This window comes from Colobus angolensis, unplaced genomic scaffold (assembly GCF_000951035.1).
Source record: "Colobus angolensis palliatus isolate OR3802 unplaced genomic scaffold, Cang.pa_1.0 Scaffold194, whole genome shotgun sequence".
Taxonomy (NCBI): Eukaryota; Metazoa; Chordata; class Mammalia; order Primates; family Cercopithecidae; genus Colobus; species Colobus angolensis.
This window is the reverse complement of record NW_012115088.1, coordinates 1,133,585-1,151,752: the sequence shown is the minus strand read 5'-3', so window position 1 is coordinate 1,151,752 and position 18,168 is coordinate 1,133,585. Positions and strand designations below refer to the sequence as shown.

The 18,168-nt window shown below is 39.5% G+C and overlaps 1 protein-coding gene across 3 annotated transcripts in view; it reads left to right on the top strand.

The window, feature by feature from the left end:
- The first annotated feature begins 4,261 nt into the window (after nucleotides 1–4,261).
- Nucleotides 4,262–18,168, top strand: part of MYBL1 (v-myb avian myeloblastosis viral oncogene homolog-like 1) — a 48,845-nt gene continuing 34,938 nt past the window's right edge. For all 3 annotated transcript variants that reach the window (XM_011940896.1, XM_011940895.1, XM_011940894.1), the window contains exons 1-3: nucleotides 4,262–4,689; nucleotides 14,901–15,006; nucleotides 15,651–15,722. In XM_011940896.1, coding sequence (XP_011796286.1) covers nucleotides 4,670–4,689; nucleotides 14,901–15,006; nucleotides 15,651–15,722 — 198 coding nt within the window. In that variant the 5' untranslated portion in view covers nucleotides 4,262–4,669. The remainder of the gene's footprint in view (nucleotides 4,690–14,900; nucleotides 15,007–15,650; nucleotides 15,723–18,168) is intronic.

The window sequence follows — 18,168 nt, the reverse complement described above, 5'->3', positions numbered from 1 at the left end:
GCGGAGCTTGCAGTGAGTGGAGATCATGCCACTGCACTCCAGCCTGGGCGACAGAGCAAGACTCCGTCTCAAAAAAAAGAAAAAAAAAAGAAAGTGATAGATATAACCCTTAAGACTACAGGATGGAATTAATAGCCTCATCTTTCTGCTTCCAATGTTGCAGAGGAAGCAAGCTTTGGATTCTTGTCCTCCTCCTATGTTGCTGGTACCAGACACATAGCATCACCCATGCCATTTGAACACTCACAATAAGCACATTTACCTCCATTTTAGAGGTAGGGAAACAGAACCTCAAAGACGTTCAGGAAATGCCCAAAGTCCGTTGTCCAGTAAAAGAGAGATCCAGGGTCAACCAAAGCCCATTTTCTCTTACCGCCTCTGTACTACCTTTCTTCCTGTTATTTTTTTAAAATACTGACATCTGTCTAAAAAGCTTAGAGATGGGGTATGGGGAAAACACAAATAGCTGAGATTTACAGATAACTGCCAATTCTTATTTTAGCATTTCTCCCAAATCTTTAATTAGAAAATCAGAACTGTTATCTAGTTGGATTGGCTGGTGTGAAATTCCCTGCTACCGTCTGGCCTGTGTTGCTGGAGGTGAAACTGCCAGAAGGTGACTGTGAGGACACACCAGGTATGCATTTCTGTATAATCATGATTTGCTGTTGTATATATGCTAGTGTTTGAGCAGCAAATTTCAGATTTCATAATTTTATATGTTAAATAGGAAATGCATACGATCAGTTAGAAATAAAGTTGTACTTATTTGTCATGGAAATTCAGGATGAATATTTTTATCATAACAGACTAAGATATCGTATCTCTTTCCGCGCAGCATACCTGCATTCTGACACAAATGTGCCAGGAGAATGCTAATCGCTTTTGTTCCCTTTTAAACGGAAATAGATTTGAAGCTGATGGGAAAAGGTTAGTGAGCAACTGCTGTCACCAAAAAGAGAGAAGGAATCAAAACTCAATCTTTTATTATCAAGTCTTTTTTTAATCTAGGTTTATAATAAACAGAAGCAGCAGCTCTTATTGTTAAAAGGTATCATTCTACGATAACCTTAGGATGCTATCTTCTTTGTAAGTGCCATCAAATGAGTTGCTTTAACACTTAATACATCATAACAGAATTGCATATGATAAAGAACACACAACAGACTTTTAAGAAATTACATCATCTGACATTCATATGTGCCATTTTAAAAACCCCACTTGTAGAAACTGTTAGAAAATTCAGGGAATGGCACATATAAGATTCATATAGTCCAGGCACAGGGGCTCGCGCCTGTAATCTTAGCAGTTTTGGAGGCCAAGGTGGGCAGATCGCGTGAGGTCAAAAGTTTGAGACCAGCCTGGCCAACATGGTGAAACCTCATCTCTACTAAAAATACAAAAACTAGCTAGGTGTTGTGGTGGGTGCCTGCAATCCCAACTACTCGGGAGGCTGAGGCAGAAGAATTACCTTGCGCCTGGGAGGCGGAGGTTTCAATGAGCTGCACTTGCGCCACTGCACTCCAGCCTGGGCAACAGAGCAAAACTCCGTCTCAAAAAAAAACAAAAATTAGCTGGGCATGGTGACACATGCCTGTAATCCCAGCTACTTGGGAGGCTGAGGCACAAGAATTGCTTGAATGTGGGAGGCGGAGGTTGCAGTGAGTGGCGCTTGCGCCAATGCACTCCAGCCTGGGTGACAGAGTGAGACTAAAAAAAAAAAAAAAAAAAAAGACCTACTATTTGATAGCACAAGTTGACTATAGTCAATAACTGCGTTGTACATTTTAAAATAAGAGTGTAAGGGGTTTGTAACACAAAGGATACATACTCAAGGTGATGGATACCCCATCTCCTTGATGTGATTATTTCACATTGCATGCCTGTATCAAAACATCTCATGTACCCCATAAATATATACACCTACTATGTACCCACAAAAATTAAAAAACAAATGAAACAAAGCCACTATAAACATTTTCCAAAATGGCTGAATTCTGCATCCCTACCAGCAACGTATGCAAGTTGTACTTGCTCAGCATTTTCATCTTCACCAACATTTGTAGAGTCAGTCATTTTCACTGCTAATTCTAACAGAAGTATAGTAGTATCTCATTGTGGTTTAATTTGTGTTTCTTTAATGACTAATGAGGTGGAACATCATTTAACGTGCCTGTCATGTATGTATGTATATCTATATCTTGTTTAGTGAAATCTGTTTAAATCTTTTGCCCTTTTTAAAATGCTGCTTTTTCTCAGAGTCTTGAGAATTCTTTATATACTCTGAATAAAATCTCTAAATATTTGCTTAAAAAAAACCCGTCTTAGTTTATAATACATTTGAGTATGTGTATTCAAATGACTGTGAACCACTTTAATTCCACACTTTGCCCTGAGTTTTATAACTGATTTAAGTAAATTCACAATGTTATCTTTCTGGGAATTGTTTTTCTCTATATGTAAGAATGAAGGAAATTTGTTTTACTGTCAAAATCCAACACATCCGTCTTCAAGCTCTAAAAAAGATATTCTGTATAAAACTGAATACAGCCTAAAATATAGCAGAAGCTCTGCTTCCTGTTAGATATAAATAAGTGCATTAATGTATGACCCAGGGGCAAATAAGAAAGCAGTGAAACAGTGATTCCAAATGACATTGGGAACATAATGAAATTTGGGAACTCATTTCTAAATATTTATTTATTTTTTATTTTTACTGAACCAGCAACCCAGTAAGCACTGATCTGGAAGAAACGCTTGGCCAGGTTTTGTGGCACGCGCCTGTGATCCCAGCTACTTTGGAGGCTGAGGCAAGAGGATCACTGTTCGAGGCTACTGTAAGCTATGATTGTGCCGCTGCACTCCAGCATGGGGGACAGAGCAAGACCTAGTCTCTAAACAAATAAATAAATAAATAATAAAGGAGAGAGAGAAAAAGAAATGCTGTTTTACCTTCCCTTACCTTCCCAGAATCCATACCTTGAAAAAAGGAACTGTTAAAAAAAAAAAAAAAAAAGCCAGTGTGTTTAGGTTTTGACAGTAGTGCATGCAAGCTTCTCTTAATTCAGCTCCGCTTAATTCACTCCGCACCTGCATCTGATTTGCAAAAGATGAAGCGTAAAATTTCAAAATAGCAAGTGTTTGTTACAGTGTTAACATGCGGCTCAGTGCTCTATGCAGTAGACCATGCTGCCTTGCAAATTTCCTTAGCCAAGTCTAATTGTCACTGTAGCAAATCTACTTTAATGCTACTTGAAATGAACAGTTCGTAGTTATTAGACTGGAACCTCAAGTAGCTGCAACCGCTAGAAACTCCTCCGGTGGTTCCCCCCTCCCCGGTCTCTCCAGAGGAAAGAAGGTCATCTTCTACACTTAACTACCATGCTCATTCATCTGGACGAAATGCTCAGTCCACTGTCGTCTTCACGGGTTATTCTCCAGTCCGGGCTCGTGCGCCGCGCACGTTATTTCCCGTAGAGCGGACACAAAATTAAGCACCTGGAGGACCAGCGGTAGACACAGATTATCTCCCGTTCCAAGCACGTCTCCCGCTAGGAACTTTTTTTCACTTGTCACGCTTCAGCTGCTTTTTGAGGAAAATAGGTGATATTTGGTTTCCTGCCAGAGTCTTCGTCCCTCTCGTGGCTATGATGTCTGGGTAAAAATAGCTCACATTTTTGCTTAAAAAATAACGGCCGCGCAAATTCATGGTTAGGTTTGTCTCAAGTCCGAAAACCGCGCCTCCTAACTAGTGAGACGGAAGACACCTAAGGAGCGAGGAGCTGTGGCCGAGGCGAGGCTGCGGAGACGTTCGCACACTAGGCCGCGGGACCACCCACCCCGCCAGAAACTCAGTCCGCTCACCCTAAGCAGTTTGGGGCAGCCAGACGGCTCCACCGCCCGCTTCCGGACCCGCTCCAGCGCCGCTTCCGGACCCGCTACTCTGCTAGCGCAGGAACTTGCTCTCCCAGCAGGCCCCGCGAGGTGCGCCTCTCGGCCCGTTCCGGGTCCTGTGACAGCTCGGCCCGCATGCCCCACCCGCGGCCCCACCCCCTGGCTCCGGGCTCGTTCCCCGACTCCCGCGAGTTCCAGTCCCAGCTTCCAGCTTCCCCAGCCCCGCCCTCAGCCGCGCGCGCCCTCCCCGCCCCGCCCCGTCCCCGCTCCTCCGCGTGCGGTCCCCACAGCCAATGGGGTTAAGGGCCGCGTGCGCAGATTCAAACGGCGGCTCTTGAGGGAGGCTGGGCGCGAGATTCGGCGGTGCGGACAAAACCCTGCAGGAGACTGCGAGCCCTGCAGAACTGCTAGCTGCGGGGAGAGGGAAGGGTCGGCGCCTGTGGCGGAGCCAGTCTGGGATCGGGGCGGGGAGGCTGACAAGCGGCGGGAGAAGCTGGCGGAGGGCGGGATCCCTCCTCTTGACATGTTGGGGGCATCCCTAGCAGGGCCGGGCCGGGGCTAAGAGCGGCGCTGCGGGCCGGGGTCGGGGGCGGGTCGCGGTCCGCTCCCGCTGTCCCTCCCTCCTGCCCTGTCGAGGACGTGCGTTCCGCACTCGGCAGTCTCTAGAGGGAGCGAAGGAAGCGGCTGGAGGATCAGGGAGAAGGAGCATTCGCCGGAGGCTGGAGGAGGCTGACCCGCGTCCCCGCCCAGCCCGCTCCTATGCGGTACTTGGAGGATGGCGAAGAGGTCGCGCAGGTGGGTGGCACCCCTTTCGCTGAGGCCTGTCGGCGCCGTCTCGGCTTAGATTGTCTTTCCTATCCCGCTGCCCCCTCCCGCCCTAAGGCCCTCCCCGGCGAGGGCAGAGGTTTTTCTTCCCGCGTGCCCGCGGCCGCTTGGCCTCGATGGCCGGAGCGCGGCCGCGACGTGTGGAGAGTTGGGGACCAGGGTGTTTGAGGCGCGGGACGTACGAGATGCCCAGGTTTCTCCGTGGCTCTCCCCACAGTGCGTGTCCAGACTCCTGACCTCACGCTGCCACTTCTTCGAGGCAGGTTTCTTGCCAGGTAAGTCGAGCGCTTTTAGGGAGTTCGCTACACAGAGAAAACTGGCTGTGTCCTGCCAGGAGGACTTGAAAATGGTGTTCGGGCGACTCTTTTCTGAATGACAGTACAGTCAAAATAGGAACTCCGTGGTGAACCTGGGCAGCCACCCCTCTGCCAACCTGGCTATCTTGAAACGTTGTGGAAAATCCTCTGGGGAATAGCTGAGCGGACCGTTTCGATGTTTTCTGTAATTTCCATACCCATATTCTTAGCTTTATGTATATATGTATATTTTAGTATCCTCTATTAGGACCATGTCACATAGTAACAACTAGTAGTAACAACGAGTAGCTTGATCTTAAAATAAAACAATGTGTTTGATTCACTTAATATTTTGAGTGTCTGTGTTTGACTCTGACCGTACCTAAGTGTTGCAGAGAGGTAAAGCACTTTTTTTCACCTTTGCCTGGAAAATGTGCTAGGATGAATTTATGTGTCTAATTTTTGTTTACATGCCATTACAGCAGCTACTCATAAATTATGTGGAGTAATTGCTTAGATAACAAAAATATAGAGTGTCTTCTGATTTTCAGCGTTATCAAATAAACCTGAAAAGAATTTCCAAATTTTTTTTATCTAGATCCACAGCCCCAAAATCTTAACTAGAGATGTATTTCCTAAGCTGAAATTTAGTAATGGGGGTCATTCACTGCAGAGTTCTGCTAAAAATTGGCAGTAACTATACATAATTGTTTTTTGCTTTGTCTGTTAAGCATCTGCTGTGTGCAGGATGCTTTTGCAGAAATCCTTAAGTCCCGGTAAACTTATTAGTTTTGTAGTAAGTTATAGGACAAACCCTTGAGATTATATAAATGTATACACAGACCCCTCTAAAACTGTTTTCAACCTTTGCACTATTGACATCTTGGGCCAGATAATTCTTTGTAATGGGGAGATGTTTAGCAGCATCCCTGGCTTCTACCCAGTAGAGATAGGAACACTCCACTTCCCTCAGTCATGACAGTAAAAATGTCTCCAGACATTGCCAGATATCTTTTGGGGGACAAAATCACCCAGGAAAGAACCTCCCCTCTAGAACTTCAAGGACCCAATTAACATCAATCTTCAGAAAAGATAGATATTTAAAGCTCTTGTAATTATGATTGCTGAAGTACTGGTTTAGGCTTTTTGAATTTTTAAATATAAAAAATGTAAAAATAAGATGACAATTGAATATGTTAACTCAATAACACGTTTATTAATGTGTGATATCTACTTATCAGTATTGCTGTTAATCTTATTTGAAACAGTTTCTTGGCTAATTCTGTCATCAGCATTTAGTTAAATTAAAATTATGACTAGACATGAATGTTTAAATGTCAGAACCTTCCCCTCCCCAAAGGGTTTTCTGTCAATTTCATATGTATGAAGTGTATGTTTCATAATAATAGACAAAGGAGAAATAACTTAATGTTAGTTTTCCTATATAAGTTGTTTTATTGAGAATACTGTGAGCTTAAAATCTAAATATTGTACTTTTGACATTTATCCCTTGCCAGTTGTGTAAGTTAATTTAAACATGATAGAGTGATTTAAAGAGTCAAATCTCGAGTAATTAAATGTGGTGGGGTGAAGCTACACTGTCCCTGGGAGTATACAGATAGAGGATGTGGGGAGAAATTATCATCTCTGAATGATGTATCTCTTAAGTCTTCATACTTGAATGTGTTTCATACTCTAAATTACATTTCTTGCATACGTAAATATGATTTACATATCTTAGACGATAGTAGATGCTCTGCTTTTGTGCTTCAACCAAAAACAAAAGAAGATAGAGTGTGAATTGTTTTGAAGCAAAAATAACGTAGTCATTGGGAAAAATCTCTCTTGCCTTTTAGCTAAGTATCTTAATATATTTGAACTCAATTTATAGTTGAAAGGGAAAAGAAATAATTAAGTTACTTCAGGTTGTAATTTGAGATCTGCAGTATACAACCATTTAAGCGTTCAAGTGAAAACTGTACTTTGCTGTATAAAAGTTTTGCCTAAGAGCATAGGCATAAATCCTGTAATATATGTTTCCTATGTGATCTAAAAAAAAAAAAAAAGAAAGAAAACCTAAGAGTAGAAAACTGTTAACTCAAGTGTGAAACAACTGCAGGACGTTAGCTGTTTTGACCTTTAAGATAGCTGTAGTATCTCTCCTCTAGATTTACATAAAGGAAAACTCATTTGTATTGTGACTTTAAATAATTTTACGTCCCACTGGGAGTTGCAATGACAATTTACAGGCAATATTAGCATTAATATATCTGTTGTTAATATATATTTGACTTTTAAGCATATTTATATATACATAATTAATTTTAGATTCTAAAGTCAGTTTTACCCTTTAAAGTAAACTTTAAAAAAGTCATTTAGAAACCTGCTTACTAGTAACAGATTAAAGTATTTACACTTGAGATGACCTATGACTTCACTAATCTGAAAAGATAAAAGCCAGCTCTTGAAATAGAAGATGTTTTTTCAATGTTATGTATATGTGTGTGTGTAGGAACCAATTTTACTGTGTTGTTTCCAGCAAAATGGGTGGGGATGAAATTATACTGAAATATGAGAACTGATCTTTTAATCGGTTTTGTCATTAACTGGCAATACTGTTTGGGGAAGCTGGTAAACTCTGCCTCAGTTTTTCATCTGGTTAATGTGTGGAGTTTGGATTTTATGGTCTGTAAGGTAGTTTCTAGCTTTAATATATATATTTGAAGACATTTTGTAATCTTTTCTCATTTAAAAGCATATACATACTAATGAAATAGAAATTTTCTCACATTGTTTTTGTTTATGGAATTACTAGGTAGAACTCTCTTCAGTATTGCTATTAATAATGATCAAAGGTTATGTAAAGTCAAATTTGTCTTACTATAATAATGCTGGTTTGCACAGTTCAGATTTGGAAATAAAATATTCATGTATGCAGTACATCATATTAACCACTGGGTGGCCTAATTTCACTTTATTAAATCAACCTGGTAAATTTTCATACCTTGAATATGATTGGACTTGTCCTTAGGATTGTATAATAAAGATATATTTTTTGTCTGTGATAAAGATTTCGGACTTGAGTTAATTTTTGATTTAAAATATTATCAACTTGATGCAATTTTACTAGAGCAAATTTTATAGAACCGGTATTTCTTTTTCTTTTAGAATAAACATTTTTTTAAAATTTCAGTTTCCTCCTTGGAATACCTCATTTACTGGTTTAAGTGATGTAATTGTTATCCTCTAAAATTGAACTTCTAAACGTTTTATCTTAACATCACATGTGAATTATTTCATCAAGTGGGTATTATTTCACAAAGTCATGAGTATCATGTCCTGTTAGCTTGCACCCCAATGTAAAGTTACTCTTAACTATTTTCCTGGCCTAATGAGTTATAAATTTTTTTGTGTGCTTCCTTTGACTGTTTCATAATCACCCTAATCACTTTACTTCACAATCTATGAAACTGTTTCCATTTGAATATAGTAGTTTGGTTATGTATTAGACATTTATCAAATAAATATTTTCTTTGACTTAAGAAAACTAGCAGAATCATTCTGGAAACCAAGTCCTGGGCTGGAAAGTCAAAGACCGAATTAATCTATTATTGCTTTGTGACTAGAGAAATAATGTCACTTTATTTTGCTATCTTCTAGATAATTACACTAGGCTAGAAATGGTTTATTTAACTACATAGTAGGAAGCCAATTTTATTAAATTATTACATATTACCAACATTGATTGCTATAATACAGAAATGTCAAAAGATTATATAAAAGTAGAGCAGATCCATTTTGATGATGTCTAATCATTTTTCAGTGATGGGACTTTTTCATTGTTAAATGGTGAAAGTGGGATATTGGTGTGGTGATTTGTGGGGTTTTATCCTTTCCCTGTTTTCTTTGCAAATTATAGGCATTCTCAGGCATCTTTCTTTGTAGCTAGTGATGTTGATACATATCTAGGATCTTTTTTTTGGTTATATGTATTTGAAAAGTTAACATTGTCTTTTCAATACTCACTTACATATATGTAGAAATAACTTCATGCCATAACTAAGAAGTAGGTGGACTCTAGGAAAGTCCCAGTGGTAAATAATTCTAAGAATTCTACTTGCTCCCTCACACTTACCCATTCAAAAAGCCCGGCTTACTGAACATTGAATGGGCTATGTAACTCAGTGTCTGAAACTGATGACCATGCTGAAATGCAAAACAGAATGAAACTTCATGTAGAAATAGAAATTTCTCACAATAAAGTAAGTATGTGGGTAAAAAGGGGCAAAATTTTACAGTTAAAATGAAAAAGTTTTCAGGAAAATTACTCTGGAAACTCGTGTTTTTGACCAAAATAATGTTTTTGGACTCATATCCTTAAAATAATACGTAAGAATCTTAAAGTCGGTTTCATATAGATTAAATGTGATGTAGATAGTTTTGTGAATACTCAAGATTTATATGGGCAAATTCCCAAGGTAAAAAATATTTTGACTTAGAAATAGCTTGTATTTTAAAGCAGTCTCAAATACGCTGTTATGGAAACTTTGGGGATCTGAAGAGAGGGAGGAAAAGAAAGAGACCCTGTGGAAAGCATGCCTGAGGGCTATTTGGGGTGTCAGGAAGTGGTAATGTTGCTGGTGGCATTTCTAAGAAAGGTTAAACAGTACGGTAGATAACCTTCAAAGAACCTTTTCTGTATTGAATATTTAAAAATGTTTCAGCAGGTTCTGCTTCTTAAAATTCTACCACTTGGAGGTGTTTTTTAGGGTTTTGAAATTCTTTTAACAAGTGAGAATGCCTTTTGCCTCTTCCTAGAGGTATTTTCATTTGTTAAAACATTTTCTTTCTTAGATCCACTTTGAGATCACATGTATTGAAGAAGGTGGAAGTTTGGTTGGGTTGGAAAGGAGTGAGATAATTTTGGAATATAGAGCACTTGGTGGAGTTGGAAGGTTAGGGAAGATTGTTCATTAGTTTTACAAATATTTGAGTGGCAGGTACTGTGCTTAGTCCTGAGAGGTGAACATGATAGACATGGTCTGCACTCATGAGCTTCCTTTTTCAATGTGAAGGTTGGCAAATGTGATAAACATTAAAAAGAAGAAAGGTAGGTGCTCTTAGTACATACAAATAGGACAGAAAGCTACAGTGTGGTGTTTTATCTGATTCAGTAGCTTTCTTAGAAATTTATGAAGTCATTGGACCCTGAAGATGTTGAATTTAACAATTTAATCTTGGCCAATCAGGTGATATTTCTGATAGCTGAAAATGGCTGCACGTATCAGGTATTTAATCAAGCCTGTAGAGGTGTTTTTTTTTTTTTTTTTTTTTTAACATAGTTTAATAAAACAACCATATGTGGGCCGGGCGTGGTGGCTCACACCTGTAATCCCAACAGTTTGGGAGGCCAAGTTTGGCTGATCACCTGAGGTCAGGAATTTGAGACCAGCCTGGCCAACAGGGTGAAACCCTGTCTCCACTAAAAAAATACAAAAATTAGCCAAGCATGATGGCAGGCACCTGTAATTCCTTCTACTTGGGAGGCTGAGGAAGGAGAATTGCTTGAACTGGGGAGGTGGAGGTTGCAGTGAGCCAAGATTGTGCCACTGCCCTCAAGCCTGGGCGACAGAGCAAGACTCCATCTCAAAAAAGAAACAAAACAAAACAGCCATGTATGAAAGGATGACTGGTGGATTATTGTTACAAATAGACAATGGCTTCAGGGAGAGAGAACACTGTACTACTGAAGTGCATTGAACTGTAGAAGCAGATCATAGGGGAATGGAAGAATCTTGGTCTTTTGCTTGGTCAAATATGAAGAATTTTGTTCCAATGGAATTGACAAGTCAATGGAAGTTAGACGTTCCTGCAAAGGATCTATAGACAGTATATATTAAATCTGGACCTTCCGTTTTCAATTTTGTAAGATTAAAATTACTAACTTAACATAGATATTAGAAACTACTTGCATGCGCTCAACTATGTTAGAGTAAGGTTAAACAAATCTTCAGACTTTTGCTGTTTGAAATCAATGAATTTTTGAGAAAGAGTTGAATCTAGTAAGGCAAAAATAATTTTGAATACTATTAGGTGATCAGCCTGTGCACGTAATACTAATACTGAGGCACCTTTCTGTGCCATGTGCTGTGTGAGGTGTTATATATGTTTTCTCATTTAATTTTATCCTTAAAGCAGCACTATAAGGTAGGTGGTATTACTATCATTTTACAAACAAGTAAACTAAATCCCTGAGAGGTTAATGTGTTCAGGGTTACAGAGTGAGTCATTAAGTTAGAACCAGAAACTTGTTCTGATTCCAAAATGAACTTGAGGTTGTCTTTAGTATTTTCCAGCTTCCTAGCACTTTCCCCCTATTTTTCCAGTATGTTGTAGTATAGTGGTTAAGTAGTGACTGTGGGCAAGAGGTTACATTTCTAAGTCAAAGTTTCCTATTCTGTGAAATGGGAATAATGATAATATTCCCCTCTTCCAGTTGTTAGGCGTTAAGAGAAAAATTTCATAGACTACCACAGTGTCTGGTACTTAGAAAGTTTTAAGTAAGTGTTAGACTGTGTTATTTTCAGATGCCATGACTTTGTTCAGTCCACAGGCTACTCAGAATCCTCTGATTCAGTTTATTTGTTTATTTATTTATTTATTTATAGAGACAGAGTCTCGCTCTGTCACCCGGGCTGGAGTGCAATGATGTGATCTCGGCTCACTGTAACCTCTACCTCCCGGGTTCAAGTGATTCTCCTGCCTCAACCTCCCAAGTAGCTGGGATTATAGACACCCACCATCATGCCCAGCTAATTTTTGTATTTTTAGTAGAGACGGGGTTTTACCGTGTTGGCCAGGCTGGTCTTGAACTCCTGACCTCAGGTGATCCGCTTGCCTCAGCCTCCCAAAGTGCTGGGATTATAGGTGTGAACCACAGCGCCTGGCCTTCTAATTCAGTTTATCATTAAGGCTTGCCCTTTTTTATGGGGGTTTATTCTTTAAAATTGCTTTTTCTTTTTTTACTCCATCAAAACTCAGATTCTGACTTTGGCCTCTTCCTCACTTTATTAATTTTCCTTGGGTCATCCTGTGCCCTCAACTATTCTTTGTATGCTGGCCGAAACAGCATCTCTATCCTAGACCTTGTATTTGAGCAGGTCCACGTGCTCATTTGCCTTCTAGGTCTGCTCTGCCTCATAGGATAGCCACTAGTCACATGTGGCTATTGAGCTCTTGAACGGTGGCTAGTCTGAATTGTAATGAACTCTAACTACAAAATACACACCAGATTTTGAAGACTTTAGTAAGAAAAAAATAAGTAAAGTGTTTCATTTATACTTTTTTATATTGATTACATATTGAAATGATTATATTTTTGATATATTAAGCTAAAGAATACTGACTATTGAAGTACATTTCACTTATTTCTCTTTTTTTAAAAAATGTGGCTACTAGAAAATTACATATGTGACTTGCATTGTATCTCTGTTGGGAAGTGCTGTTCCAGACATCCACCTGTGTATTTTTCAAGTACCTTGAAAACAGTCCCCAACTACACATACTCTCCCCATTTTCTTCTCCCTCCCAAAGTTCTGTTTCTTCTTCTCTCATTTTCCATAGTAAATAGCTCTACTTATGTTTTCAAAGCCAGAAACTTTGGAGTCATCTTTAATTCCTCCTTCCGTGTCCCTCATCTATCAGTTGCAAAATCCTTTCTTTTCTGCTTTTTAAATATCTCTCAGTGTCATATATTTCTTTCAGTTCCCACTATCATTACCTTGGTTGATCTATTTTATGACTTCCAGATTTTTGTCACATTTACTTCTCTTCTACTCAAGGATATGAAAAGTAGACTTTTTTTCTATTTTTTATAGTACTATTATGGTTTCATTTAAAAAATGTAAATAATTGCTTCACTCGTGTATTTTATTGTAAAGTAGTACACCATCTTTTTGTTTTGTTTTTTGAAACGGAGGTTCACTCTGTTGCCTAGGCTGGATTGCAGTGGTGCAGTCTTGGCTCACTGGGTGCAAGCAATTCTCCTGCTTCAGCCTCCCAGGTAGCTGGGATTACAGGCATGTACCACCACACCCAGCTAATTTATGCAATTTTAGTGGAGACAGGATTTTGCCATGTTGGTCAGGCTGGTCTCGAACTCCTGACCTCAAATGATCTGCTCGTCTCAGCCTCCCAAAGTGCTGGGATTACAGGTATCCATGCCCGGCCCATCTTAATTTAAAAAAATGGCTACCCAGTGTCTTAACACCATTTATTGAAAAGTCTACCTTTACTCCACTGATTTGAAATATTACTGTTATAATTTACCAAATTCCATGTGGGTCTTTTTTCTTTCCTGAATGTTCTCTTCTGTTCCATTTATCTGTATGTTTGTTCGTGTGGTAGTACCATTCTATTTTATTTCTTTACAGTGTGTTTTGATATTGGGTAGTGGTAATTCTCTGATTATTATTTTTTAAAACTTTTCTCTCTACTTGATTTTTTTCATATGAATTGTAGATTCAGCTTGTCTGATTCTCTCCCAAAATCTATTGGTATTTTTATTCATTTTATTTAAATTTATGAATTAGGGAGAATGGACGTCTCCCTAAATTAGAGAATGGACATATCAATATATTGTTTTCTTATCCAAGAATGTGGTCAGAAGGCTGAGCATGGTGATGCATGCCTGTAATCCCAAGCGTGGGATTTGGGAGGCTGAGGCAGGAGGATCACTTGTGTTTAGGAGTTCAAGACTAGCCTTGGGGGTGGAGCAACACAGCAAAACCCTATCTCTACAAAAAATAGAAAGAATTAGCTGGGCGTGATGGTACATGAGGATTGCCTGAGCCTGGGAGTTCGAGGCTACAGTGAGCTGTGATTGTGCCACTGCACTCCAGCCTGGGCGACAGAGCAAGCTGAGATGCTATCTGAAAAAAAAAAGTCAGAATGTTTTTCCATTTGTTCAAGATTTCTGTGTCTCACAGTAGTGTCTTGTCACTTACTGTACCTTTAGCTTGTATGTTAAAACTATTTTTAGATGTTAAAAATTTTTTGTTGTTGGTATTGTTAATTGGATCACTTCTATTGTGTCTTTTAATTGGCTGTGGTTTATATTCCATTACCATTTGTTAGGCCCCAATAATTTCTTGCTTGGGCTGTTGTGAAGATTACTAATTGGTTTTTCTTTTTCAATTTCACCACACTCTTGTCATTGATTTTTCTAAAACACAAGATATTTGTCTTTTGTCTTTTGCTGTGTTTAAGTTCTTTAACTCTTTAGAATAAAGGTCAAATGAAGAGTAAAGGTCAAATTCCTTAACATGACATACAAGATTATGATTTTTCCCATAGTGGCATATCCAACCCCATGTGTTTGGTGTCAGTATGAAGTATAGCTCCAGGCCGGGCACGGTGATTCACACCTGTAATCCCAAAACTTTGGGAGGCTGAGGTGGGTGGATCACGAGGTCAGGAGATTGAGACCATCCTGGTTAACACGGTGAAACCCTGTCTCTACTAAAAAAACAAAAAATTAGCTGGGTGTAGCGGCGGGCACCTGTAGTCCCAGCTACTGCAGAGGCTGAGGCAGGAGAATGGCGTGAACCTGGGAGGCGGAGCTCGCAGTGAGCCAACATAGTGCCACTGCACTCCAGCCTGAGCGACAGAGCAAGACTGGCTCCAAAAAAAAAAAAAAAAAAAGGTGTACCACACCCCACCCCATTGTCTGACTCTTAATTTTTTATACTTTGAATAGTCTCATTGTGAATACATCTTGTAGTCTGTATGATTTCTTCAGGCATACCTGCACACACAGGTTCAATGATTGAATTTACAAATTTAAATAAAATTCTTGATTTCACAAATTGTGTTTTTTTTTTGTAGTGAGGATGAGGATGATGACCTTCAGTATGCCGATCATGATTATGAAGTACCACAACAAAAAGGACTGAAGAAGCTCTGGAACAGAGTAAAATGGACAAGGGACGAGGTTATTATCTGACAAAGTTTACTAGTTTCTTACATGTATTTATGGATTAATATTACTATAGTTATACAGCCGGGTGTGGTGGCTCACACCTGTAATCCCAGCACTTTGGGAGGCCGAGATGGTCGGATCACTTGAGGTCAGGAGTTTAAGACCAGCCTGGCCAACATGACGAAACCCTGTCTCTACTAAAAATACAAAAATTACCCTGGTGTGGTGACATGTGTCTGTAATCCTAATCCTACTTGAGAGGCTGACACAGGAGGATCGCTTGAACCTGGGAGGCAGAGGGTTGCAGTGAGCCAAGATTATACCACTGCACTCCAGCCTGGGTGACAGAGCGAGACTCCATCTCAAAAACAAAAAAACAACTACTGTAGTTATGAAAGATTTAAAAACAAAATATGAGAAAAAGTATGCATCAATTAACTGTACATTCTTTTTCTTCAACCAGAGGCATGAATAATAGATGACATTGGGACTTACAGAAACAGTAGAATAAATGGAGGAATTTGTGTTATAGTGGATAGCTTTAGTTATTCTATGGTTACCAGATGCTCCTTAATATAACTGGAGAGTTACCTATATTTAGGGGGTAGAGGAAAAGGATGGGGGAAAGCTTTCTAATTTTCGTACTGTTTTAATAGGACGATAAATTAAAGAAGTTGGTTGAACAACATGGAACTGATGATTGGACTCTAATTGCTAGTCATCTTCAAGTAAGTGAAATATTAAATTATATTTCTAACATGGCTGATTTAAGGCATTGGGTTAAATTTGCTATTTTTCAAAAATGTGTCCACATATTTTAATTTTAGGTTTCCTTCCTAAAAACATCCCTGTTTGTTTGGTCTGCCTATAGTTGGTTGCTAATGGCTTAGAGAGTCTGGTCTTTTAGTAACGTGTTTATCCAGGGGCCTAAAAAGATTATTAACTTAAAACAAAAATGGTAATAAATTTATGTGGGACCTTATAAATATTTGCTAATACACGTTAAAACATTCTGTGAGAAATATATTGAGATATTTGATAGCTAACCAAAAAATCCAGAAAAGCCCTATTTAAAAAAGCTTATCATCTGAGGCTTACCTTTTAAAATGTTGATTTTAAAAACTATTATGCGGGCCGGGTGCGGTGGCTCAAGCCTGTAATCCCAGCACTTTGGGAGGCCGAGACGGGCGGATCACGAGGTCAGGAGATCGAGACCATCCTGGCTAACACTGTGAAACCCCGTCTCTACTAAAAAATACAAAAAACTAGCCGGGCGAGGTGGCAGGCGCCTGTAGTCCCAGCTACTCGGGAGGCTGAGGCAGGAGAATGGCGTGAATCCAGGAGGCGGAGCTTGCAGTGAGCTGAGATCGGGCCACTGCACTCCAGCTCCAGCCGGGGCGACAGAGTGAGACTCCGTCTCAAAAAAATAAAATAAAATAAAATAAAATAAAAACTATTATGCCTATTGTTTACCATACTACTTAGTATTCACCTGCTGTTCATTATATAGCTTTATAATTTATGAAGTATTTTCACATATACTCTTTTTTTTTTTGAGACGGAGTTTCGCTCTTGTTGCCCAGTCTGGAGAGCAATGGCATGATCTCGGCTCACTGCAGTCTCCGCCTCCCAGGTGCAAGCGATTCTCCTACTTCAGCCTCCCGAGTAGCTGGGATTATAGGCCTGCACCACCACGCCCGTCTAATTTTGTTTGTATTTTTTTTTTACTAGAGATGGGGTTTCTCCATGTTGGTCAGGCTGGTCTCGAACTCCCAACCTCAGGTGATCTGCCCGCCTCGGCCTCCCAAAGTGCTGGGATTACAGGTGTGAGCCACTGTGCCCGGCCCTCACATATACTCTTATTTGTATCCTTAATACACTGTGAGTAGTGAGGGAAAATATACATATTTGAATTTAAATATTGACTACTTTGGGTTTCATAAACCATGTTAACTATGTTTTTTCTATATTGTCATATGCCTTTCAACATAACCCAGAAATTGAGATCAAGTAATGTGAAAGAGCATCAATTTTGGAGTCAGTTTGAATTGTGTTCAAATGTCAGCTCTATGGGCGTAGAAAAATTACTTAGCCTCTTTGATTGTCACCTTCCTTATCTATAATATCTAGATAATCATACTTGTTTCTGTAGTATGGTTGTGTAGAACTAGAAATAACATATAGGATGTTTAGCACAATTCTTAATTTTTAGCAGGTGTTCAATAAATGGAAACTAGGTTAGAAAAGTTATTTACGTTAGTATTAACAGAAATGCTACAAGGATATACAGGAGCAACCTGATTATTTTGAAGAAAGTATCAGCCTTAAAATGGATCAACATTGGTGTACAGAAGCAATAAATGAAGCTGAGTTTGAATAAAAATAATTTTAAGTGCATTGGGCAAAAGAGCTATGGGTAGACAAAACATTTGTATCTGTCCCTTTATATGTTTCTAGATTATCTGTAATCTTATGAACTAACAATTTTGTAAACTGTGAATCACTAATAAAGTGTTAGGTGTCATTATCCTTGTAATATATGGGAGTTACCAGATTCTGAACTAAAATAAGGCTTCATTTATTATTTTTGGAGTTTGAGATGTTTCTACCCAGATACTGCATAGGTTTTCTTATTCTGGTGAATTCATTTTCTTTTTAAGTGTGAACACTTAACCAATTTAATTGAAGTGTAACATGCATCTTCTATGTAGACTATGTAATGTTTTTTTAATAACTTGGAGTCATAATTTATAACATCCTTTTGATCCCATGAAGTAGTATAGTAATGCCTTTACATTTTTTTAAAACTGTATGGTTAGGTACCGCTGAACTACGTGAATGCAGATTGATAGGCTATTTGAGTTCTTTATCTTTTTTTTTTTTTTTTGAGACGGGAGTTTCGCTCTTGTTGCCCAGGTTGGAATGCAATGGCGCAATCTTGGCTCACCGCAACCTCCACCTCCCAGCCTCAAGTGATTCTCCTGCCTCAGCCTCCTGAGTAGCTGGGATTACAGGCATGCACCACCACACCCGGCTAATTTTGTATTTTTAGTAGAGACGGGGTTTCTCCATGTTAGTCAGGCTGGTCTCGAACTCCAGACCTCAGGTGATCCACCCACCTCAGCCTCCCAAAGTGCTGGGATTACAGGCATGAGCCACTGTGCCAGGCCCTAT